The sequence below is a fragment of the Rhincodon typus genome, chromosome 17 (assembly GCF_021869965.1).
Source record: "Rhincodon typus isolate 14 chromosome 17, sRhiTyp1.1, whole genome shotgun sequence".
NCBI lineage: Eukaryota > Metazoa > Chordata > Chondrichthyes > Orectolobiformes > Rhincodontidae > Rhincodon > Rhincodon typus.
The window spans coordinates 23,064,112-23,084,081 of NC_063348.1; the positions used below are offsets into that span (position 1 = coordinate 23,064,112).

A 19,970-nucleotide genomic window follows, 5' to 3' on the forward strand; every position below is an offset into this window, starting at 1 on the left:
AGCATGAATTCCCCCTCACTTTCCGTGGCGACAAAACTGCCCACTATTATTCAGTGATGGTAACACCCTTGTAAAACACGTGACCTTTCTTCAGAGAAAAGGAAATAACCCAAGTTGTCAGTCAGTATTTAGTAATTGCCTACTACAGCTCGTGTTCAAAAGGAATTTTATGAAATACTTGTCTTTGGGTATGAAAGTCTATGTATTCGGCTTCAACTTTCAATTCAAGTCATTAAACGCTTGAAACTTCACACACTGTGATTAAATGTCTTTCTAGATAGCGCTGTTTTGTCTGTGTGCCTGTGCCCAACTCTGAGCAGTTGCAGATTTGCTTAGGATTGCAGAAGTGAGCCGCTGCTGCAGTCGCTGAAGTTGGATCCTATTCTCGTTTTAGCAGCGAGAAGTCCTGATGTAATGGGAGAGATGGATCTGGACAGTCAGGAATCGGGAACGCTGACAGCTCATTGAAAGCACGGCATTCTCGCGCTTTCCTTTCTTTTCCACTTTGGATCGTTTTGGCATTACTTCTCTGAAAATGTGCTAAAGCTTTGCCCCTCTTCGATTTGACCAGAGCCCCAGTTCGACCATGTCCTTGTCTTTTTGCGGCAATGACAACGACACGGCTGCCTACAATGTGGACAACGGAGTACTCAACAACGGCTGTTTCGTGGACGCCTTGAATGTTGTCCCCCATGTGTTGCTGCTTTTCATCACCTTCCCGATATTATTCATAGGTAAGCTCCCGGAATAGGGAGACCACAGCGTTTCGGTTGAATTATGTTTACATATTTACAGTGCTGTAATAATGTAGAAAAACAAAACTGCATAAAATCTGTCGTTGTTTTGGATTCGAGGTTGGGGAAGTCAGAGTTCCAAAGTCCACATTCATCACAGCACGTGGCTGCATTTTCCCGGACATAATTTGCGATGGATCCTCACGTTTATCCTCCTGTTTGTCCTGGTGTGTGAAATAGCAGAGGGGATCGTTTCAGACGGGTAAGTAAGTGGCCGCATGTGTTTTCCATATCGTCTAGGGCTATTTTTACTGATCGAGCTCGGCGCGCGTTTTGCGCTTCATTGCTTGCACCAGTTGTCCTCTCGCAATGTTCACTTCAGTATCAGAGGGAGGGACATGTCAATCTGTGTTAACCCACAGCGGGAAGACAGAGTCGGGATTTTAATGATAGAAACTCTGGGACATACCTGATGAAGTGTGTGTTCTCTCCATAGACTCAGGCATAACCGCTGTAGTGTTCCTTTCCATGAACAAATAAATAGCATGTAAAATGCTTCCCCCACTTTTACAACACAGGGTTCTTCAATGTTTAAATTCTGAATTCTTCCCAACTTACAACTTGATTTTTTTTATAAAGTTTCAAATCCTTCCCGTCGCTTTGAAAAGGAAAACCTAGGGAAAATAAGACTGAACAGGACCAACCAAATATGATTTGTTCTGTATAATTGTTTATTAAACAATTCTCTTTGCTTGTAATATTAGTTACTTATTAAAGACTATGGAATAGTGAGGACAAAACCACTCCAAAATGGGGAGAAACAATAACTTTTTTATTGGAAGCTGTGAAAGATTTCTGCTATCAGGTTACATTCATAGATCTAAGCACAATTCACAACAAGACAAAGATGATTGAAATAATTAAATAAAAGGTCTTGAAGGTGTCCAGAAGGTATTAGTACTACATCTCAATACTTCCAATGTATTGGTTATGCACGCAAAAACAAACAGTAATTGTGTGGTTGGACATTGCTAAAACTTTCTGATTTCAGCATGTAGAGGAGAACATGTCAGTATTGACCTTTACAGATACTCAGGTTTTGGTGTATTTGTCATGGACAAAAAGACAGCAGTACTTGCTTTAAAACAGAGTGAACTGACAATGCTGAAGTTGTTCATGCTGCCACTCCATTCCCTGCTGGTCAGGGTAACATTACATTCTAATGCTAATAAAAAGCTAACAGTACAGTCAAATCTTTGCTATCAATGGTGTGTTTAAAAAATGCTTGGGAGTATTTTGTTGAGCAGATGCAGTTGGACATTGTTATGGGCAGAGTGAGAAATAAACTCTGATCAGTGAGTTTAGTGCCACGTATACAGTACTTGAAATTGTATTGCTGCAAATAAATACTGCACATGCACCATTATAAATTGCTTCTTTTGGTCTCTCAATATCAATTTTAATTGTGTGACCTTCAGAAAGTAGCAAATGCAGGATTCGATATGATTTCAGACTGCAAGAATTAAACCAGGGAGGTTTTTGTGTGTAAACTGAGGACTAAATTTGTGTTTTAGTTTGCAACATCCTATTATTTTATATGTTACATCTTCACTTTTTGCTCTTTCATTGCTATCCAGAGTTGGTCTGAAAATATTTACTATTGGCAGTTATGTCATGTGACTGATCAGTGAGGTACAAGAATAGTTAGAATGATATATATGGCCAAAGTTTTCTATCAATGGTGAAGGAATACTGTTCACCATTCATTTTATTGACAGTTTCCCACAAAGTCTCTGGGTTTAGAACAGGACTACTCCAATCTGGCATCAGATTCGACATGGCACCTTCTTCAGGGCATCTTTGATCTTTGAGAAATGGTCAGGAAACAGCAACCTTCTTCAACCATACAGATTGAATAATCCTCACTGAGTCATATAAAGTTCACAGCAGGAAGAATGAATTAGATATAACTCATGTTAATAAAGTGGGCTAGATATTGAGAAAGAGTAGAATTAGGAGAGAGGGATATAATAAACATAGAAAAACTAGTTTTAAATTTCAAACCAAAATTAACTCGTGATGTAATGATACTACACATGTATAAAATTATATTTTCACAGCCGGAGAGGTGGTTCTGCTGTGATTGTCACTTATCACAATGTTAAAATCTTCTTGCTGCTGAATGCAACAGCCTTAACATTTTCTGGCCTGTTTTGCATCAAACTAGTAGGAAATTTCCCAAAGTTCATGCTATTACATTTATTTCTGCATTCTGTCTATTGATGAACACTGTAACAGTTATCTTGTGGAACAGTGCAGCATAGCTGATGGCAGCTTTTGGAATTCTGTTTTAACAATGTACAAGCCGATACTGGAATTTACCGTCTGACGCAATGCACTGTTCACCTCATTGCTTTACTCCACATAAAATCTAGCATGCAATGTAACACAAATGTCGTAAAATTTGATTCCTATGGTAGCTTTACCTAAGAGTACAAATCATCACGCGAGCCAAAAGATCAGTATGATCACTACTTAATTTGAAATACTATGGAATATTACTTTGTGCTCACTGGTACAAATGATTAATTATCTGCTAATTGGCTTTTCTGATATCAATTGTTAAGTTCAGATGTTCTGAATGTCACAACTTTTAAAAATCAGTTGTCAGTCGGCATCTGTTTCAATGTCTGGGTTATTGTCACAAAGCATTTTGCTCAGTGTTGGTTTGGAACTGAAGAATGCAATAGGAACAGCGGTAATGTTAAGAATAGTTTATATTAAAATAGCATATATCAAAAAGAGAGACTTAGCAGCTGATTAATTGGAAATTAACAACAAGCGTTACTTGAAGTTGTCTAGACCAAAGGTAAATTAGATTGTAAGTTCTACAGCCTTGCTTCATCCCGTCATGAATGGTAGCAGACAATTAAACAACTAACGGGCAGTGGAGGCTTCATAAATATCCACATCCCCAATGAAGGTGGAGCCTACACATCAGTGCAAGTATTTGCATCCATCTTCAGCCAGGGTTTCTTTGGAGGTCCCCAGCAACGCAAATGTCAGTCTTCAAGCAATTTGATTTACTCCAAGTGATAGCAAGGAATGGCTGAAGGCAGTGGATACTTGCCCTGGCAACAGTCTGGCAATAGTACTGAAGACTCGAGCTCCAGAACTAGCTGTACGTCAAGAAGGCAGCTCACCGCTACCTTCTCCAGGGCAATAGCTGCTGTCCTAGCCAGCAATGATCACAGGGAACGATTATAAAATTATTGCACACTAGGTTTTTGAGTCTGATAATATTTAAAAAGATTTGACTTTTCAGGTATTAGTTGAAAGTACGATCCAAAAATATTTCACATTTTAAAATATTTACTGGATTCATAACAAAAAACACTACTGCCACACACCACAGCTGTGAATCTTTGATTTATTGCCGAAGTGCGAGGGCAGGCATGTTCAGTGGCAACTGACTCGCTATTTGAGAAAGCGCATTGAATCAAGCTGCAATTCACTTGTTTGAGCTGATTGGTATACTTCTTGGTGGATCGCAGGCCTCAACAATGCAGTTCCACAACATCAGAAGCTGCCAGCTTAAGTGACCACCCCCTCCCCACTTTCCTCTCAACCCCAGGATGGAGTAAATGGAGGTCCTTGCCCCTGAACTCAGCAGACAGGTTGCCCAGGTTTCCTAGTCTGCAGAGTAGCTATTTTTTTCTTGTCTGCTGATAAGGCTGATGGATATTTTTAATTAACCTGGACAGATGTGCTATGACACACCTCTGGTTTAGGTGTGATTTACAACCTCCTAGATCAGAGACAGAGATACAGATAATCAGGTCAGTGGTATGTTGAGGTGCTTAAGTGGCCATTAACTGACTACCTAAGGGTCTGAACTGTCGGCAAATCAAAAAAATTCCCAGTGGAATTTCTTGCCAATGTTTAATTGCTACAGTGATCACCAAGGGTGCCTGTCTCCCCAGGACCAACTCACCCAATTGTTTGCCCTCTTACCACTTTCCGTTCCCCTCCAGGAAAGGGAAAATGTGACTTATGTTCTTTTTATTTCAAACCTATACATTAAAATACAGGAAATGACTTTTCCCTTCAATACATAGCCTCATCACGCTTTCCATAGAATTACAATCCTTTTATCAAACAGGCCTCAGTTTGCAGCTTCTAGTGGTTCCAATTTCTCTGTTTTGCTGTGTCGTAACTTTAAGTGACCATTAGCTTTGGAGAGTTTCTTAAAACTATCACCAGCAATAAAGTCAGTTCCAATGATTCTGCCAGATGTGTCTCTTTGACTAAAGATTACTTCCTTTCCATATTTGGTTGTAGTCATTGACAAAGCCAAACGACCTTTCTGACTGACTGCATGCAAAACTGCTGTCTGTCTGTAATAGTCATTGATTTGTAGGGAAGCTCATAATCTTATCTCAAAATAGCTTCGTCCATCCTCTTCTCCATTACAACATGAAATCAACTACAACTTTACATTCAGGTGGAAATGTTCATTTGCTATCCTTGAATCCCCTCTCCCAGCTCTTTTACCTTAGAAGTAAATGGACAGTGTGGCACAACTGTGCACAAATCAATTGTTGCTACTCCTTCCTGAGGTTTTGGGAGGGGGAATCCTCTGAGCCACAAGGCAGGATGTGCACTTAATTGGGCAGGATGGCAGCAGACCAGAGCCTTGACACCTTCCCCACCCCGTATCCAAATTAGGTTTTAGGCTGGAACTTCATAAACTTCAGGCAGGATAAAAACAGAATTGGTTTACCCACTTGTTTAACTAATGCAAACAGGTAATAATCCTGTGGAGTTTGCATTGTCCCTCAATCAGCACTGCATCTTGCAAGATCGAGAAACTGGATTTCCAGTAGCAGAATGGCTGCTGGGAGTCATACCACTGCTCTTGCTTCTTACTCTCCTGAGCCCCTGAGACCTCTCACAAAAAGAAAACAACACCCTTTCCCATGGATGATCCTTCCTGGGAGGAAGGCTGCTGGTTTCTCTTGTGCAAACTCCTCCATTGGTCTGAAACAGGGAGAATTTGCCCTCAAAATCTACCAATTGCAAACTCATGTCTCCAAGAATGAATACCTTGAACATGATTCCCAGTAAAATAATCTAAATTTTCCTTTGATCTATCAAATACCCAGGTTCATTCTCAGAGCAGACATCAGAACAGGTCACTTCAGAGAATCGCTGAATTGTTACAATGCAAACAGAGGCCATTCAGCTCATTATTACCGTACAGGCTCTCCAAATGAGTATTATGATTTAGTGCCAATCTTCTGCCTTTTTTCTATATCCCTTCATGTTGTTTCCATCATCTGATAACCTCTTAAAAGCCTTGACTGAACCAGCTTTCACCAAACCTCCAGACAGTGCATTCTAGACGCTAACTACTTACTGCATGATAAAGGTTTTTTTTTCACACATTGCATTTGCTTCTTTTGAAAATTACTTCAAATCAGCGCTCTCTCATTCTCAACCCGTTACAAGTGGGAACAATTTCTTCCTACCTACCTTGTCCAGACCCTCATGACTTTGAAAAGTACTACATGTCTCCTCTTAGAGTTCTCCTCTCCAAGGAAAACAGCTCCAACTTCTCCAATCTGTCTTCCTCAAGTTTTTGCAAAACTTAGGTTTTGAACAACCAGAAATGTTTGTACTGTAAGATTAGAGTTAGAATCCAGATGTTATAAGTAAAGGCTTGCTTTTGTTGCCTGCAAGGTCTTTATAACCAGTTTTTTTTGTGGATGGCAACTGAACTTTTTGTAGGCAGCAAATTTGTATGCAGCATGGTCTCATGGCCAATGAGATAAAATACTAGTTCTGGTGAAACAGCCAACACCAAAAAAATGGATAGTTAACTCATTTATTATATTAATGAATTTTGACCCACCTGACAAGTGTTTTCAGCATTGTTTTTGAAATATAATGGCCATTTAATTTTATTTGAAGGTATTGATTGAGAGCTAAAAAGAGTCAAGCACACTAAGAAAACAACCTCCTTCAAAAAAGTGTTAAATAATTTTACATCCACTTAATTGGCAGATTGGAGCTCAAATTTATGTATTATCTGAAGGTCTGCGTCTACGCTATCGTTGCCATCCCTAAATTATCAATCTAGATTATTGCTTAAATCCTTCAATAGAGCTTTAACCTTCAACCTTATGATTAAAGTGCTACACCTGAAGCCAGGTGATACTTTGATCTGAGTTTAGAAATTATGCTGACAATATTAGTGAGTGTACCAGGTGTATTATATTCCTTTGCCACTATTTTATTGGAGATAATCATTTCTTCAAATATGTTTGCAACATCACTCAATGTATGAAGTTGGGGACCAATAGTTTTGATTCAAATGTCACATAATCTACTCATCAATTAGCAAACATTTTTAGGTTTTGATTGTTATAAGTGATCTGAATAGCATTCACAGAATAGAAACAGTATAAACCAAAAGGTGGGTAAAGAGCAAGAAATGAATTAATTGTGTAGCTCTTTCAAAGAACTAGCACTAGTTGAAGTGATGACTTCCATATCTACTAATACATGAATCTATAACTGGTTATCATAAGGTGATGATTTTTTGCTTAATTGACACATCATCAGCAAGGTTACTGGAAAATCACGAAATAGTAAAAAAAAAAGTTCTTCAAACTATCGCGCTACATATAGACAATAAGTGTAGGTCCAAGGAAAAAAATGTAATCCAAAGAAATATTCTCCAAAATGTTTCCAAAATGGGAGTTAAAAGAACATAATATAAATAGTAAAGAGCAGAAATTCTCTGTATGGAGGGCTGTGTATGATTTATCATTGAAAATATTCTAAAATGAGACCAACAGAATTTTTGTATATGAAGGCAACTGAGATATCTAGGGAAGGAGCAGAAAAGTAGAGCTGATGGAATTTCCATGATCTTATTGAGTGATGGAGCAGGCTCAAGGGACCATTTGTCCTATTTCCTGTTCTATATGTTCCAATGAAACTAAATAATTATTCATTTTTTGTAATATGCCCAATATCCTGGAAGATTTGCAATTAGCATGCCAGAGATACATATTATATCAACCATTCGTAGGACTAGTGAATCTGACTTGAATGGTATATTAGCTAGAGTGGGAAAGAGATCAAAGAATAAGTTACTAAATATTGAAACCTTAGGTGCCTAATAATGTTTAATTGATACTGCCTCAGCAATCCTTATTTTGCAATACAATCATGCCTACACATTCCACTGCAACATACCTTTGACTCTGAGAGTAAGACTGCTTTGACTATTTGCATTATAGATTCATGTCTGTTAGAAAGCTCAATTGCTCTTCTTCAGCTTCAGTAAATTGAAACTGCAGTTATCGGAGAGAATAAGTAGTATTTTATATTTGCCCATTTATACAGAATTTAGAAGACAGTCTTCAAGAATTATAGTATGCTAATTAAATTAAATTAAATGTGTTACCATTGAAAAATGCCATGATATAAAATAAGCAAGGAATTTTCAAATTTTTGCAGTAGTGTAATAGTATTGAATGTATGCACTATTTGTTGGTCAGCTGTCAGCATTTGTCATCATTGGCCCTCTGAATCTGACAGCTATTTCAGGATTTAGCATGCGCGTAAATCAACACAGAAGTCCTGAAGGTGTGACACATCATTCACAACTTTGTTACAGACAGTGCTTTGAAACTCTACCCACTGAGCCCACCACCCTGGGATGAGAATTATCAAAAGCAATGGATTTCCTCTGTTCCAATTTCACATTGTTGTTAGAAACTCCATAAGAAGTTCAAACCTTGCTCAGTAAGATGCAGGTGGACTTTTCATGATGATCTGGGTGATACTACTAGTGAACAATTGATTTGGTTCTTAAAAAAAAATTATGGGATGCTACTAAATTTCTCCTTTATGATCAATTGTTGGATTTTTAAAAATCTTTTAAATATTTATTCACGATATGACAGCTCATACTTTAGCTTCCTGTGTATGTTCCAATATTTATTTCTCCCTAAATTTTGTCAAAAGTCTTTTGAATATTAGTGCCTTTATTCTTGGTTAGACATCAATGAACATTCTTTTTGTGCGATTGACAACTTGATGACGTCACTGTGGCTCCGCACAGGGAACCGCCAAGAAACAATGTGAAATCAATTACATAGGATAAATAGTAATTTATTCTATTAGCTTTCAGCCTAATCATTCCTTGCACTACTTTTGCATGCTGATGAAGGTAAAGTCCTCATTACAGAGATTGCTAGATCTCCCACTGCTCTGATCTTCAAGGCCTGCAGCTTTTATTGCTACTCTGCTGACAACAAAATCAGGACCATTCCCATCAGTATACATCTCAATGCCAAAGGTATAACAAAACATACATCTTCATTGGTAACTGAAACTTCACAGAAACCCAATCTCCTGGTTTTTGCTCCTGTCTTGTAGTTACAACAGTTGGTTGGGAGACATTTCCAAAAATATATGTGAACAGAAGTATAATGTGTTAAGAACTTTTAAAATAATGATATATCCTGATTCTTTTGCTCGTATTGTATTGGCATTTTGTCAAATTAATATTTGTTATTTATTTTTGTCTTATGTTTTAGGTTTACTGACACACGGCACTTGCATCTCTATATGCCAGCTGGCATGGGCTTCTTCGCTGCAATAACATCCATTATTTATTACCACAACATTGAAACATCAAACTTTCCCAAACTATTGCTCGGTAGGTTTTGAAACGTGGTACTGCAAAATGATCAGAAAGTCTATGGCATTGTTTCTTTGCATAACGGGTCATAAAAGTTGCTTGACATAAACAAGATGTCCTTTCAGAGTTAACGGTAACATTGTTGCAATTTTGATGAAGTTTTTATCTTCAAATTTGGCAATTGTTGGTGTTCTTATTTAAGCCATTAGTAATCTACTGTGTAGACCAGTGCGCTGAAAAGGAACGACTGGCTTATAAGATTCCAACCTGATGATTTATATTAATGTAAAATGGTCTATGTATAGATTGAGTTTATTTGCCCAAATTAGAACTTCTAATTCAAAATAAATTCAATACACTTAAGCCCATCAGTTCAAGTACGAAAACGTACAAAACAAGTGGAAGCCATTCAGTTCATCATGTCTATTGCGAGCTCTTTGCCAGAGTAAAACCAAAATGGCCTCGTTATACACCGTAACAGTTGTGTAATTATGTAATGCAGCTGCTCTATTCTCTCTCTTTAGAACTATGTCATCCTTTCCTATAACTTATCCAACTTTTCCTTGAATTATTCCCCAGTCTGAGACATAGCAGTACACTTTTACAAAACTTTTCATGCATAAGACGTTCCTCTCTAATTTTCTCCTCCCCCTCTTAGGCCAGGCTTTTTCAGATGGCAGGGCTTCCTGGTCCCCACCTGAAAAGTCAACCATTTAATATTCCAAGGAGCATTACTGATTGGAGATGGGACTCTTACCCCTCATTTGGGTGGAAGTCCCATTTCAGTGAGCTGCTACTCAATCTGAATGATTGACATGTCTGTAGTCTCAGGCATTGATACAAGCTGCAGTGAAGAGGATTGGGACCACAACCAGTCCCTAGAGTCCAAACCCCAAAGTGCAAAGAAGTGTTGGGTCTCAGGGTAGGGGTTGGGGTTTGGGTTTGGGTGGTAAGGCCTAGTGGTGAGGTATTAACATAAAAACATAAAAAATCAGAGCAGGAGTAGACTATTTAGTCCTCCAAGCCTGCTTATCCATTCATTATGATCATGGCTTATCATGCAACTTAATAGCTTGTTCCTGGTTTCCCCCCTTTGATCTCTTTAGCCCCAAGTGTTATATCCAACTCCTTTTTGAAATCATATAAAGTTTTCACCTTGACTGCTTTCTGTGCTTGTGAGTTCCATAGGTTCACCTCTCTTCAGGTGAAGAAATTTCTCATCATCTCAACTCTAAATGTTTTATGCTGTATCTTTAAGCTGTAACTGGACTGGTTCCGCACTCGCCTATCATCAGGAGCAGCCTTTCTGCAATTACACTGTCTAGTCCTTTTAGAATTTTATAGGCTTCTTTGTAATTGCCCCTCATTCTTCTGAATTCTGGTGAACATAATTCTATCTCATTCAATCACTCCTTATGCGTCAGTCCTGCTATCCCAGGAATCAGTCTGGTAAACCTTTGCTGTACTTGCTCTACAGGTAGAACATCTTTCCTCAGACAAGGAGACCAAAATTGCACACAGTACTCCAGGTGTGATCTCACTAAGGTCCTGTACATTTGCAGCAAGACATCCCTGCTCCTGTACTCGAATCCCCTCACTATGAAGGCAACATACCATTGTCTTCTTGACCGACTGCTGCACTTGCATGCTTATCTTCAGTGACTGGTGTGCAAGGACACCAGGTCTTGTTGTATATTTCCATCTCTCAATTTATAGCCATTCAGATAATAATCTGCCTTCCTGTTTTTGCACTCAAAGTGGAAAACCCCACATTTATACATATGATACTGCATCTGCCATGCGTTTGCCCACTCAGGCAGCATGTCCAAATCACACTGGTGGAGAGGAATGAAGGAGGTGGTGGGTCATATAGAGAACATCTCTAGGGTGAAGACCCAAGAGGGAGTGCCCCAATTTTGAAAGAAGGTGATTATTGGAGGTGACTAGCCCATTCCATCCCTGAAGCCTGAGCAGGGTCATTTTCCTGACTTTCCACCTATTGCTGAACTTTCCCTGACAGCCCGAAAAGTGGAGGTGGTGTTGGAAATTGCCTTTACTTTGTCATTGTTTGGCCTTTTAAGGACCTCAGTTGGGGATCTCACTGTTCCACTCTAAAATTGTGGAGAGATCAAGGCAGGCTGGAGGCCAGTGGGGGGCCATCCACGGAATTTTATAGGCACCTGCAAACCCATTGACTGGGGACCAAAAACATTCGCCCATTGTGACAGTTTTAAAGCGATAACTTTTTGACATTAACTTCTCAACTAGGAGCATCTATCTCTTCACTAACCTTTTTTAAATGCATAATACTCGTAAAAAATAAACCTTATTCTACTCCCTGTTTGGTAAATTTCTCTTCATTATTTGAGATTATCATTACAGCTATAATCCTAGTGATCAAGTTAACACAGAGAAATGAGTTGAATTTATAATATTGTGTCAATATTTGTGCGGTAGTTTCGTCCTGATCATTCAGAATGCAGGAAGCTATAGATTATATAATAAAAAGTATGCCAATGTAAATCTTCCTACTTGGCATTTGGATGAAAATGACATAATTTATTGGATTAATGAGGCCAATTTGTGGAAATTAATTACCAAAAGCACTCCCTTGGGCATTATTAAAGTTGTTCAGCTGTAACTTGATGGAATTGTAATGTGAATGTGTCAATTAAATGTGTAATCGTAAGGATAATTACCTGAATAGCGCAATTGTTTGGTAAACATTTGGACTTTAAATGATAGTTTTGTAGTATAAAGAACGCTTTATACAAGAGGAGCATTATCACATCAGGACAAATGATCAGTACCGTAGCTGTTGTGTACCATTGCTCTTCAACATCTAATGTATAAGACCACAAGACTAGAAGACAGAAGACAAAATTATGCCATTTGGCCCATCAAATCTTTTCTGCCATTCAGTGATTTCTGATAATCCTGAACTCCACTTTTCTACCTTTTCCCCATCCCCCTTGATTTCCTCACTGATAAAAAAATCTGTCCATTTGAATATTCTTAATGACCAGCCTCGACAGCTTTCTGCAATAAAGAGTTCCAGAGTTTCACTGCCCTCTGAGAAAAGAAATTCCTCTTCATTTCTGTCCTAAATGGGTAACCCCTTACTCCAAGATTTGTTCCCTCTGGTCCTAGACTGTCCCATGAGGTGAAAGAATCTCTTCACGTCTATCCTGCCAAGTCCTCTAAGAATCTTGTATGTTTCAATAACTTCCCTTCTCATTCTTCTAAACTCCAATGAGTACAGGCCCAATCTACTCAACTTCTCCTCAGAAGAAAATCCCTGCATACCTGAATCAACCTAGTGAGACTTCTCTGGAATTTATACTTTCCCACAGGAGTTAGAATCAGATATGTGAATCCTGGCTTTTTGTTCATCCATTCCAAGTCCTATGGACATTATAGTCAATTGTAATCCCTCAATTGCTGTTGGAGCTGAGACCAAAACATGTTTTCTGATGAAGACTGGTGTTTATCCTAATTTATCCATTAGAATAATTGCACTTTGATCCAGTTGCTTTCTACTTATTTCTGAAATGGTTCTAAGGCTTTTGCCTCCATTACCCGCTGTGGGAGTATAATCCAAACATTGCTCACTTTTGGTTTGTAGAAGAACCCTTTAACATTGTTTTAAAGCTAAGTTAACTAGCTTTAAAATGTGCTTTGTTGTCCTTTTCCCAAAGTTTAAATGAAAGTAGCTTCCAGATGATTTTTTTTAAAAGCATACTTCCATAGGATCAACTCTCTGATGTCCCAATTCCAGGTGAAATTTATTCTTTTTTAAAATTTAACCTATATTACTAAAGAACCTGTTCAGAGATGTTATTACACACCTCTGGAACAGGTGGGACTTGAACTCGGGTCTCTTGGTAGAACAGATTTGGGATTAATCTGGACACCTTAGGGTAATTGCAACCTAGCAGAGTGGGTGAGTTTTGGAATGAGCAGGTAAATGACCAGCATGGTACGAGTTTGATTTGAACTCACTACTTCTTCTACTTTTAATTGTACTGTGCTTTGCAGGTAAAAAAAGACACAACCTAGGCGATGTGGGTTGCCAATTCCAATATCTTAAGGGGTAATTAACAGTTGTTTTAACTGGAATTAACTATTTTCGCAGTGGGTGCAAAGGTTTCTCAGGCATCCGGGAACTGACCAGTGAAAGTGAGACAACAGGACAATGGGGATTTGAGGGGAGCTGAACAAATGATAAGTAAAAATCCTGAAAGGGCTGAGATCTCAAAGATGCTTTCTTGTATAAGTGCACCTTCACTACCTTGGAAGTGTTTTCCAATATTATGGAGATTGCTTTTACTACTTTGGAGTTTGGTGCAACTAATCTACATTTTCCATCTGTCAAATATCCAATTAGCATGATTTGCCTAACCTTGAGCTTCAGATTATATTCAAGATAAGCAACAGGCACTGTACCAGCAGAAGCAACAGTAGCCTCACTGACATGCTCTGTATAGGAGCAGATTCTAATACTTGTCCACAATGCATAATCTTTATGGATGCACACAAACTGAATATTGATGGGGAGCAGTTAGCAAAGACTCCAGTATGATGTGACGGTGCACTGATTGCCCCATGTGAGCAGAGTGACTCCATGGATTTATGGGAAGCCAACTAGAGCTGCAACGCCTACTCACTCTGACTGGCATCATTGAGGATAAAATGGATCGGTTCACAGAGGTGATACACCCAACTGAGGACATATTGGCCCAAGCTTCCTGGATGTGTCTGAAAACCAATGTCTCAGGTGACTTGTGGCATCATGTCAGATGATCACCGACATTTGCCAGCTAAACAAAGACCAGTCGCTAAGTGGAGCTGATGGCTTTCCAAGTGACTCTCAAAGTGACCTCAACTTCTTTTGCCTCTGAAATGTCCAGGTATCTCCTGGAGGTATCTACATCATTGTGGAATTTGCTACCAAGAAGCGCGATTGAATTATAAAAGTGGCCGAAAGTGTGCTTGGGAGCACAGAATATTATGCACACTTTTCTGCTCTTTGACTGGCATATGGGGCACCATCCTATCATACTGAAGCCATCATTAACTTCACTCCATCAATAGCCAGCCATGTGCAGCCAAAGAAGAAAAAGTACATGCAAGCATTAGTATCAGGCTTCTTGGAGATAAAGACTTACAACTGAGGATATAGCTGGCGACACCTATAAAAATTCAAAATAAGTAAGGTGTAGTTGGAAATGGCTCTCAGTGCAGTGTCTTACCTCTGAGCTAGGAGGCCTAGATTCAAATCCCACCTGTTCCAGAGGTGTGTTTGAACAAGTGAATTTAAAAAAAAACTAAGTGTGAAATGTAGGAAATAGACTTTAGGTGAAGGAGCTGAAATCAATCATTATTGCTGAAGAAGAAATAGGTAAACAAATGGGATTAAAGGCTGACAAGTCCCTGGGACCTGATCCTTGGGTCTTAAAAGAAACAGTGTGTGCATTGGTTAGGGATCCTCTCGGAAGGAGCGATCACAGTATGATCGAATTTAAAATACAGATGGAGTGTGAGAAGGTTAAATCCAGTAACTATGTCCTGTGCTTAAACAAAGAAGACTATGCAAGAATGAGGGAGGAGTTAGCTAAGGTAGAATGGAAGCAAAAACTTTATGGTGGGTCAATTGAGGAACAGTGGAGGACTTTCAAAACGATTTTTCACAGTGCTCAGCAGAAGTATATTCCAGTGATAAGGAAGAACTGTAGGAAAAGAGAGAGCCAGCCATGGATGTCTAAGGAAATAAAGGAAAGTATCAGATTGAAAAAAAACACATACAAAAAAGCAAAGATTAGTGGTAAACTAGTAGACTGGGAAATCTTTAAAGGCCAACAGAAAGCCACAAAAAAAGTTATAAAGAAAAGTAAGATAGATTATGAGAGTAAACTAGCTCAGAATATAAAAACAGACAGCAAAAGTTTCTATAAATATGTAAATTGTAAAAGAGTGGCGAAGGTAAACATTGGTCCTTTAGAGGATGAGAAGGCCAATTTAATAACTGGGAATGAGGAAATAGCCGAGACATTAAACAGTTATTTCGTGTCGGTCTTCACTGTGGAAGACACAAATAACATGCCAAAAACTAATGGCAAGAAGGTTATAGCAGGTGAGGACCTAGAAACTATCATTATCACTAAGGAGGCAGTGCTGGGCAAGTTAATGGGGCTAAAGGTAGACAAGTCTCCTGGCCCTGATGAAATGCATCCCAGGGTACTAAAAGAGGTGATGGGGGAAAATAGCAAATGCACTAGTAATTATTTACTAAAATTCACTGGACTCTGGGGTGGTTCCCGCAGATTGGAAAACAGCCAATGTGATGCCACTGTTTAAAAAAGGAAGTAGACAAAAAGCAGGTAACTATAGGCCAGTTACTTAACTTCGGTAGTGGGGAAAATGCTTGAACCTATCATTAAGGAAGAAATAGCAAGACATCTGGATATAAATTGTCCCATTGGGAATACCCAGCATGGGTTCATGAAGGGTAGGTCATTTTTAACTAATTTGGTAGTATTCTTTGAGGACATTACTTGCATGGTGGACAATGGGGAACCTGTGGATGTATTGTATCTGGATTTCCAGAAGGCATTTGACAAGGTGCCACAGCAAAGGCTGCTACATAAGATAAAGTTGCACGGTATTACAGGTAATGTATTGGCATGGATAGAGGATTGGTTGACCAGTAGAAAGCAAAGAGTAGGGGTAAATGGGTGTTTTTCTGGTTGGCGGTCAGTGGCTAGTGGTGTGCCTCAGGGATCCGTGTTGGGACCGCAATTGTTTACAATTTACATAGATGATTTGGAGTTGGGGACTATGTGTGGTATGTCAAAATTTGCAGATGACACTAAGATGAGTGGTAGAGCAAAGTGTGCAGAAGACACTGAAAGTCTGCAGAGGGATATAGATAGTCTAAGTGAGTGGGCAAAGGTCTGGCAGATGGAGTACAATGTTAATAAGTGCGAGGTCATCCATTTTGGTAGGAATAACAGTAAAATGGACTATGTTTTAAATGGTAAAATATTGCAGCACGCTGCTATGCAGAGAGACTTGGGTGTCCTTGTGCATGAATCGCTAAAAGTAGGATTGCAGGTGCAGCAGGTAATTAAAAAGGCAAATGGAATTTTGTCTGCCATTGCTAGAGGGATGGAGTTTAAAAAACAGGGAGGCTATGCTGCAGCTGTATAGGGTCCTGGTGAGGCCACACCTGGAATACTGTGTGCAGTTTTGGTCTCCTTACTTGAGAAGAGATATACTAGCACTGGAGGGGGTGCAGAGGAGATTCATTCGGTTGATTCCAGAGTTGAGAGGGTTGGATTATGAGGAGAGACTGAGTAGACTGGGATTATACTCATTGGAATTCAGAAGAATGAGGGCAGATCTTATAGAAACATATAAGATTATGAAGGGAATAGATAAGGTGGAGGCAGGGAGGTTGTTTCCGCTAGCAGGTGAAACTAGGAATAGAGGGCATAGCCTCAAAATAAAGGGAAGCAGATGTAGGACTGAGGTCAGGAGGAACTTCTTCACCCAAAGGGTTGTGAATCTGTGGAATTCCCTGCCCAGTGAAGCGGTTGAGTCTACCTCGCTGAATGTTTTTTAAGGCAAGGCTAGATACATTTTTGAACAGTAAAGGAATTAAGGGTTATGGTGAGCGGGCGGGTAAGTGGAGCTGAGTCTCAAAAAGATCAGCCACAGTCTCATTAAATGGCGGGGCAGGCTCAAGGGGCCAGATGGCTTACTCCTGCTCCTAGTTCTTATGTTCTTATGTTCTTATGTTATAATTTCCCAAAGTTCCCTAGGTTCTCAGAAAGCCCCAGTGGGCTGGAAAATTGCAAATGTAACACCATTGTCCAGGAAACATGAGACATAGAAATGAGGAAATTATAGTCCAGTCAGCCTAACATGTCTCATTTGGAAAATGTTGGAATCTGCGATTGGAATTGCAGTAAAATGGTACTGGAAAATCATGCTTCAATCACATAGAATCAACACGGTTTTGTGAAAGGGAAATAAAATTATTAGTTTCATGATATATTTAGTAGTGTGAATAAAGGGGAACCATTAGATGTAGTGGCTTCGATTTCTGAAAAGTCCCACACAGATGGCACTACAATATAAGAGTTCATGGCATAGTGTAGAGAATTTTCTAATTCACAGAAAATAGTGCATTGGAAAAATAGGTTATTTTCAAGTTGGCAAACTGTAACTAATGGGAATGTAGCATGGTTGACTGCTTGGACCTCCTATTTCAATCAATAATAATGATTTGTATAAAAGGATCAAGTGTGTGCTATTCAAATTTGCTGATGAAGCAAATAAAGGTTGAAAGAAAGGTCATTATGAGGAGTCAAGGAGTTTGCAAAGAATCAATATGGAGTCATTATGACACAGGAGGAAGCCATTAAATCCAATAACTAATTAATTATAATACGCTGTCTGTAGAGCAATCCAGTCAGACTCATTGCCCTGCTCTATCTCTGTAACACTAAGTTTATGTCGTGATTGTAATGAGGTCAGCCAGGTAGATGTCATTGAATATGAGTTCCTTGACTGGGGCTGTTAATCTGGTCCAGTCAGTGAGCTCTGGCTGACAGATATAAACAGGAGTGTGAGACATCCTGACACTCTGAGAACTGACTCTGAGGGAGCTGGATAAGAACAATGGACATTGCATGTGTAAATAAAAGATGACTTAGCAATGGGATACTGGCCTTTGTGGGAGTTATTTCAGTGGCGATGAGAGCAAAGCACGCTCCTGAAGAAATTCACATGCAACACTCATCTTTGGGTTGGGGTAAGCATTTTTGGCATCATGTAGTTATTTTGGAAGCTTAACTCTTTTGAAGAATGGGCCCAGTATGTGGATAGAACACCTTATTCTTTTTTATGGGCAAATGCCATTTGGGCAGATGTAAAGCAATGAGTAATTTTCCTGACAGCTTGTGGACCCGCAGCTTTTTCTGTTATTAGGAACGTAACTTTCCCTGAGGCACCAGATACTGAAATCTTTCAAGAGTTGATGGATTAAGTTAGGGAATATTATGATCCCGTGCCAATCTTCTCTAATTCTGAGTCGCTATCCTTTTTACCCAGCATGTTGAGAGCCAGGGAATCCATGTCAGGATTTTTGACGAGTTTTAAGATGACTGGCAGAGGCATGTGACTTTAGTTTAACTCTTAATGTAATGCAGCTGATTCAGTTATCACTGATTGTGGTAAAAGTTTCAGGCCCAAGCTTGTTGGGGTGAAATTGAACATAGAACATAGAACATAGAACATTACAGCGCAGTACAGGCCCTTCGGCCCTCGATGTTGCGCCGACCTGTGAAACCAATCTGAAGCCCATCTAACCTAAACTATTCCATTATCATCGATATGTTTATCCAATGACCATTTAAATGCCCTTAAAGTGGGCGAGTCTACTATTTTTGCAGGCAGGGCATTCCACGCCCTTACTACTCTCTGAGTAAAGAACCTACCTCTGACATCTGTCCTATATCTATCACCCCTCAATTTAAAGCTATGTCCCCTCGTGCTAGCCATCACCATCCGAGGAAAAAGGCTCCCACTGTCCACCCTATCTAATCCTCTGATCATCTTGTATGTCTCTATCAACTCACCTCTTAACCTTCTTCTCTCTAACGAAATCAGCCTCAAGACCCTCAGCCTTTCCTCATAAGACCTTTCCTCCATACCAGGCAACATCCTGGTAAATCTCCTCTGCACCCTTTCCAATGCTTCCACATCCTTCCTATAATGCGGTGACCAGAACTGTACGCAATACTCCAAGTGCGGCCGCACCAGAGTTTTGTACAGCTGCAACATGACCTCATGGCTCCGAAACTCAATCCCTCTACCAATAAAACCTAACATACTGTACGCCTTCTTAACAACGCTATCAACCTGGGTGGCAGCTTTCAGTGATCTATGCACATGGACACCGAGATCTTTCTGCTCATCCACACTACCAAGAATCTTACCATTAGCCCAGTACTCTGTATTCCTGTTATTCCTTCCAAAGTGAATCACCTCACACTTTTCCGCATTAAACTCCATTTGCCACCTCCCAGCCCAGCTCTGCAGCTTATCTATGTCCCTCTGTAACCTGCAACATCCTTCCGCACTATCCACAACTCCACCAACTTTGGTGTCATCCGCAAATTTACTAACCCATCCTTCTACGCCCTCATCCAGGTCATTTATAAAAATGACAAACAGCAGTGGCTCCAAAACAGATCCTTGAGGTTGAGAAAAATTCTTATGGATTGGCTCAACGATTTTTGATTAGAAAATGATTAGAATGAATTCCTAATTCAATACCTGGACGTTTTTCAGGAAGGCCTAAGGATTGTCAAAGGAGCAAAGGCCACCTTGCATGTTGACCAGGAAGCAATTCAACAGTTGTGCAAGGCCTGACCAATGCCATTTGCCTTACGGGCGAAAGTAGAGGCAGAAATCAGAAGGCTGGAATATGAAGGAATCACCAAACCAGT

General features: G+C 39.6%; 1 protein-coding gene across 1 annotated transcript in view; it reads left to right on the forward strand.

Annotated features, from left to right (window-relative positions):
• Window positions 1-282: 282 nt before the first annotated feature.
• The window catches only part of abcc8 (ATP-binding cassette, sub-family C (CFTR/MRP), member 8), a 202,470-nt gene continuing 182,782 nt past the window's right edge, over window positions 283-19,970 (forward strand). The window contains exons 1-3 of the mRNA XM_048606980.1: window positions 283-734; window positions 855-996; window positions 9,350-9,471. Coding sequence (XP_048462937.1) covers window positions 587-734; window positions 855-996; window positions 9,350-9,471 — 412 coding nt within the window. The 5' untranslated portion in view covers window positions 283-586. The remainder of the gene's footprint in view (window positions 735-854; window positions 997-9,349; window positions 9,472-19,970) is intronic.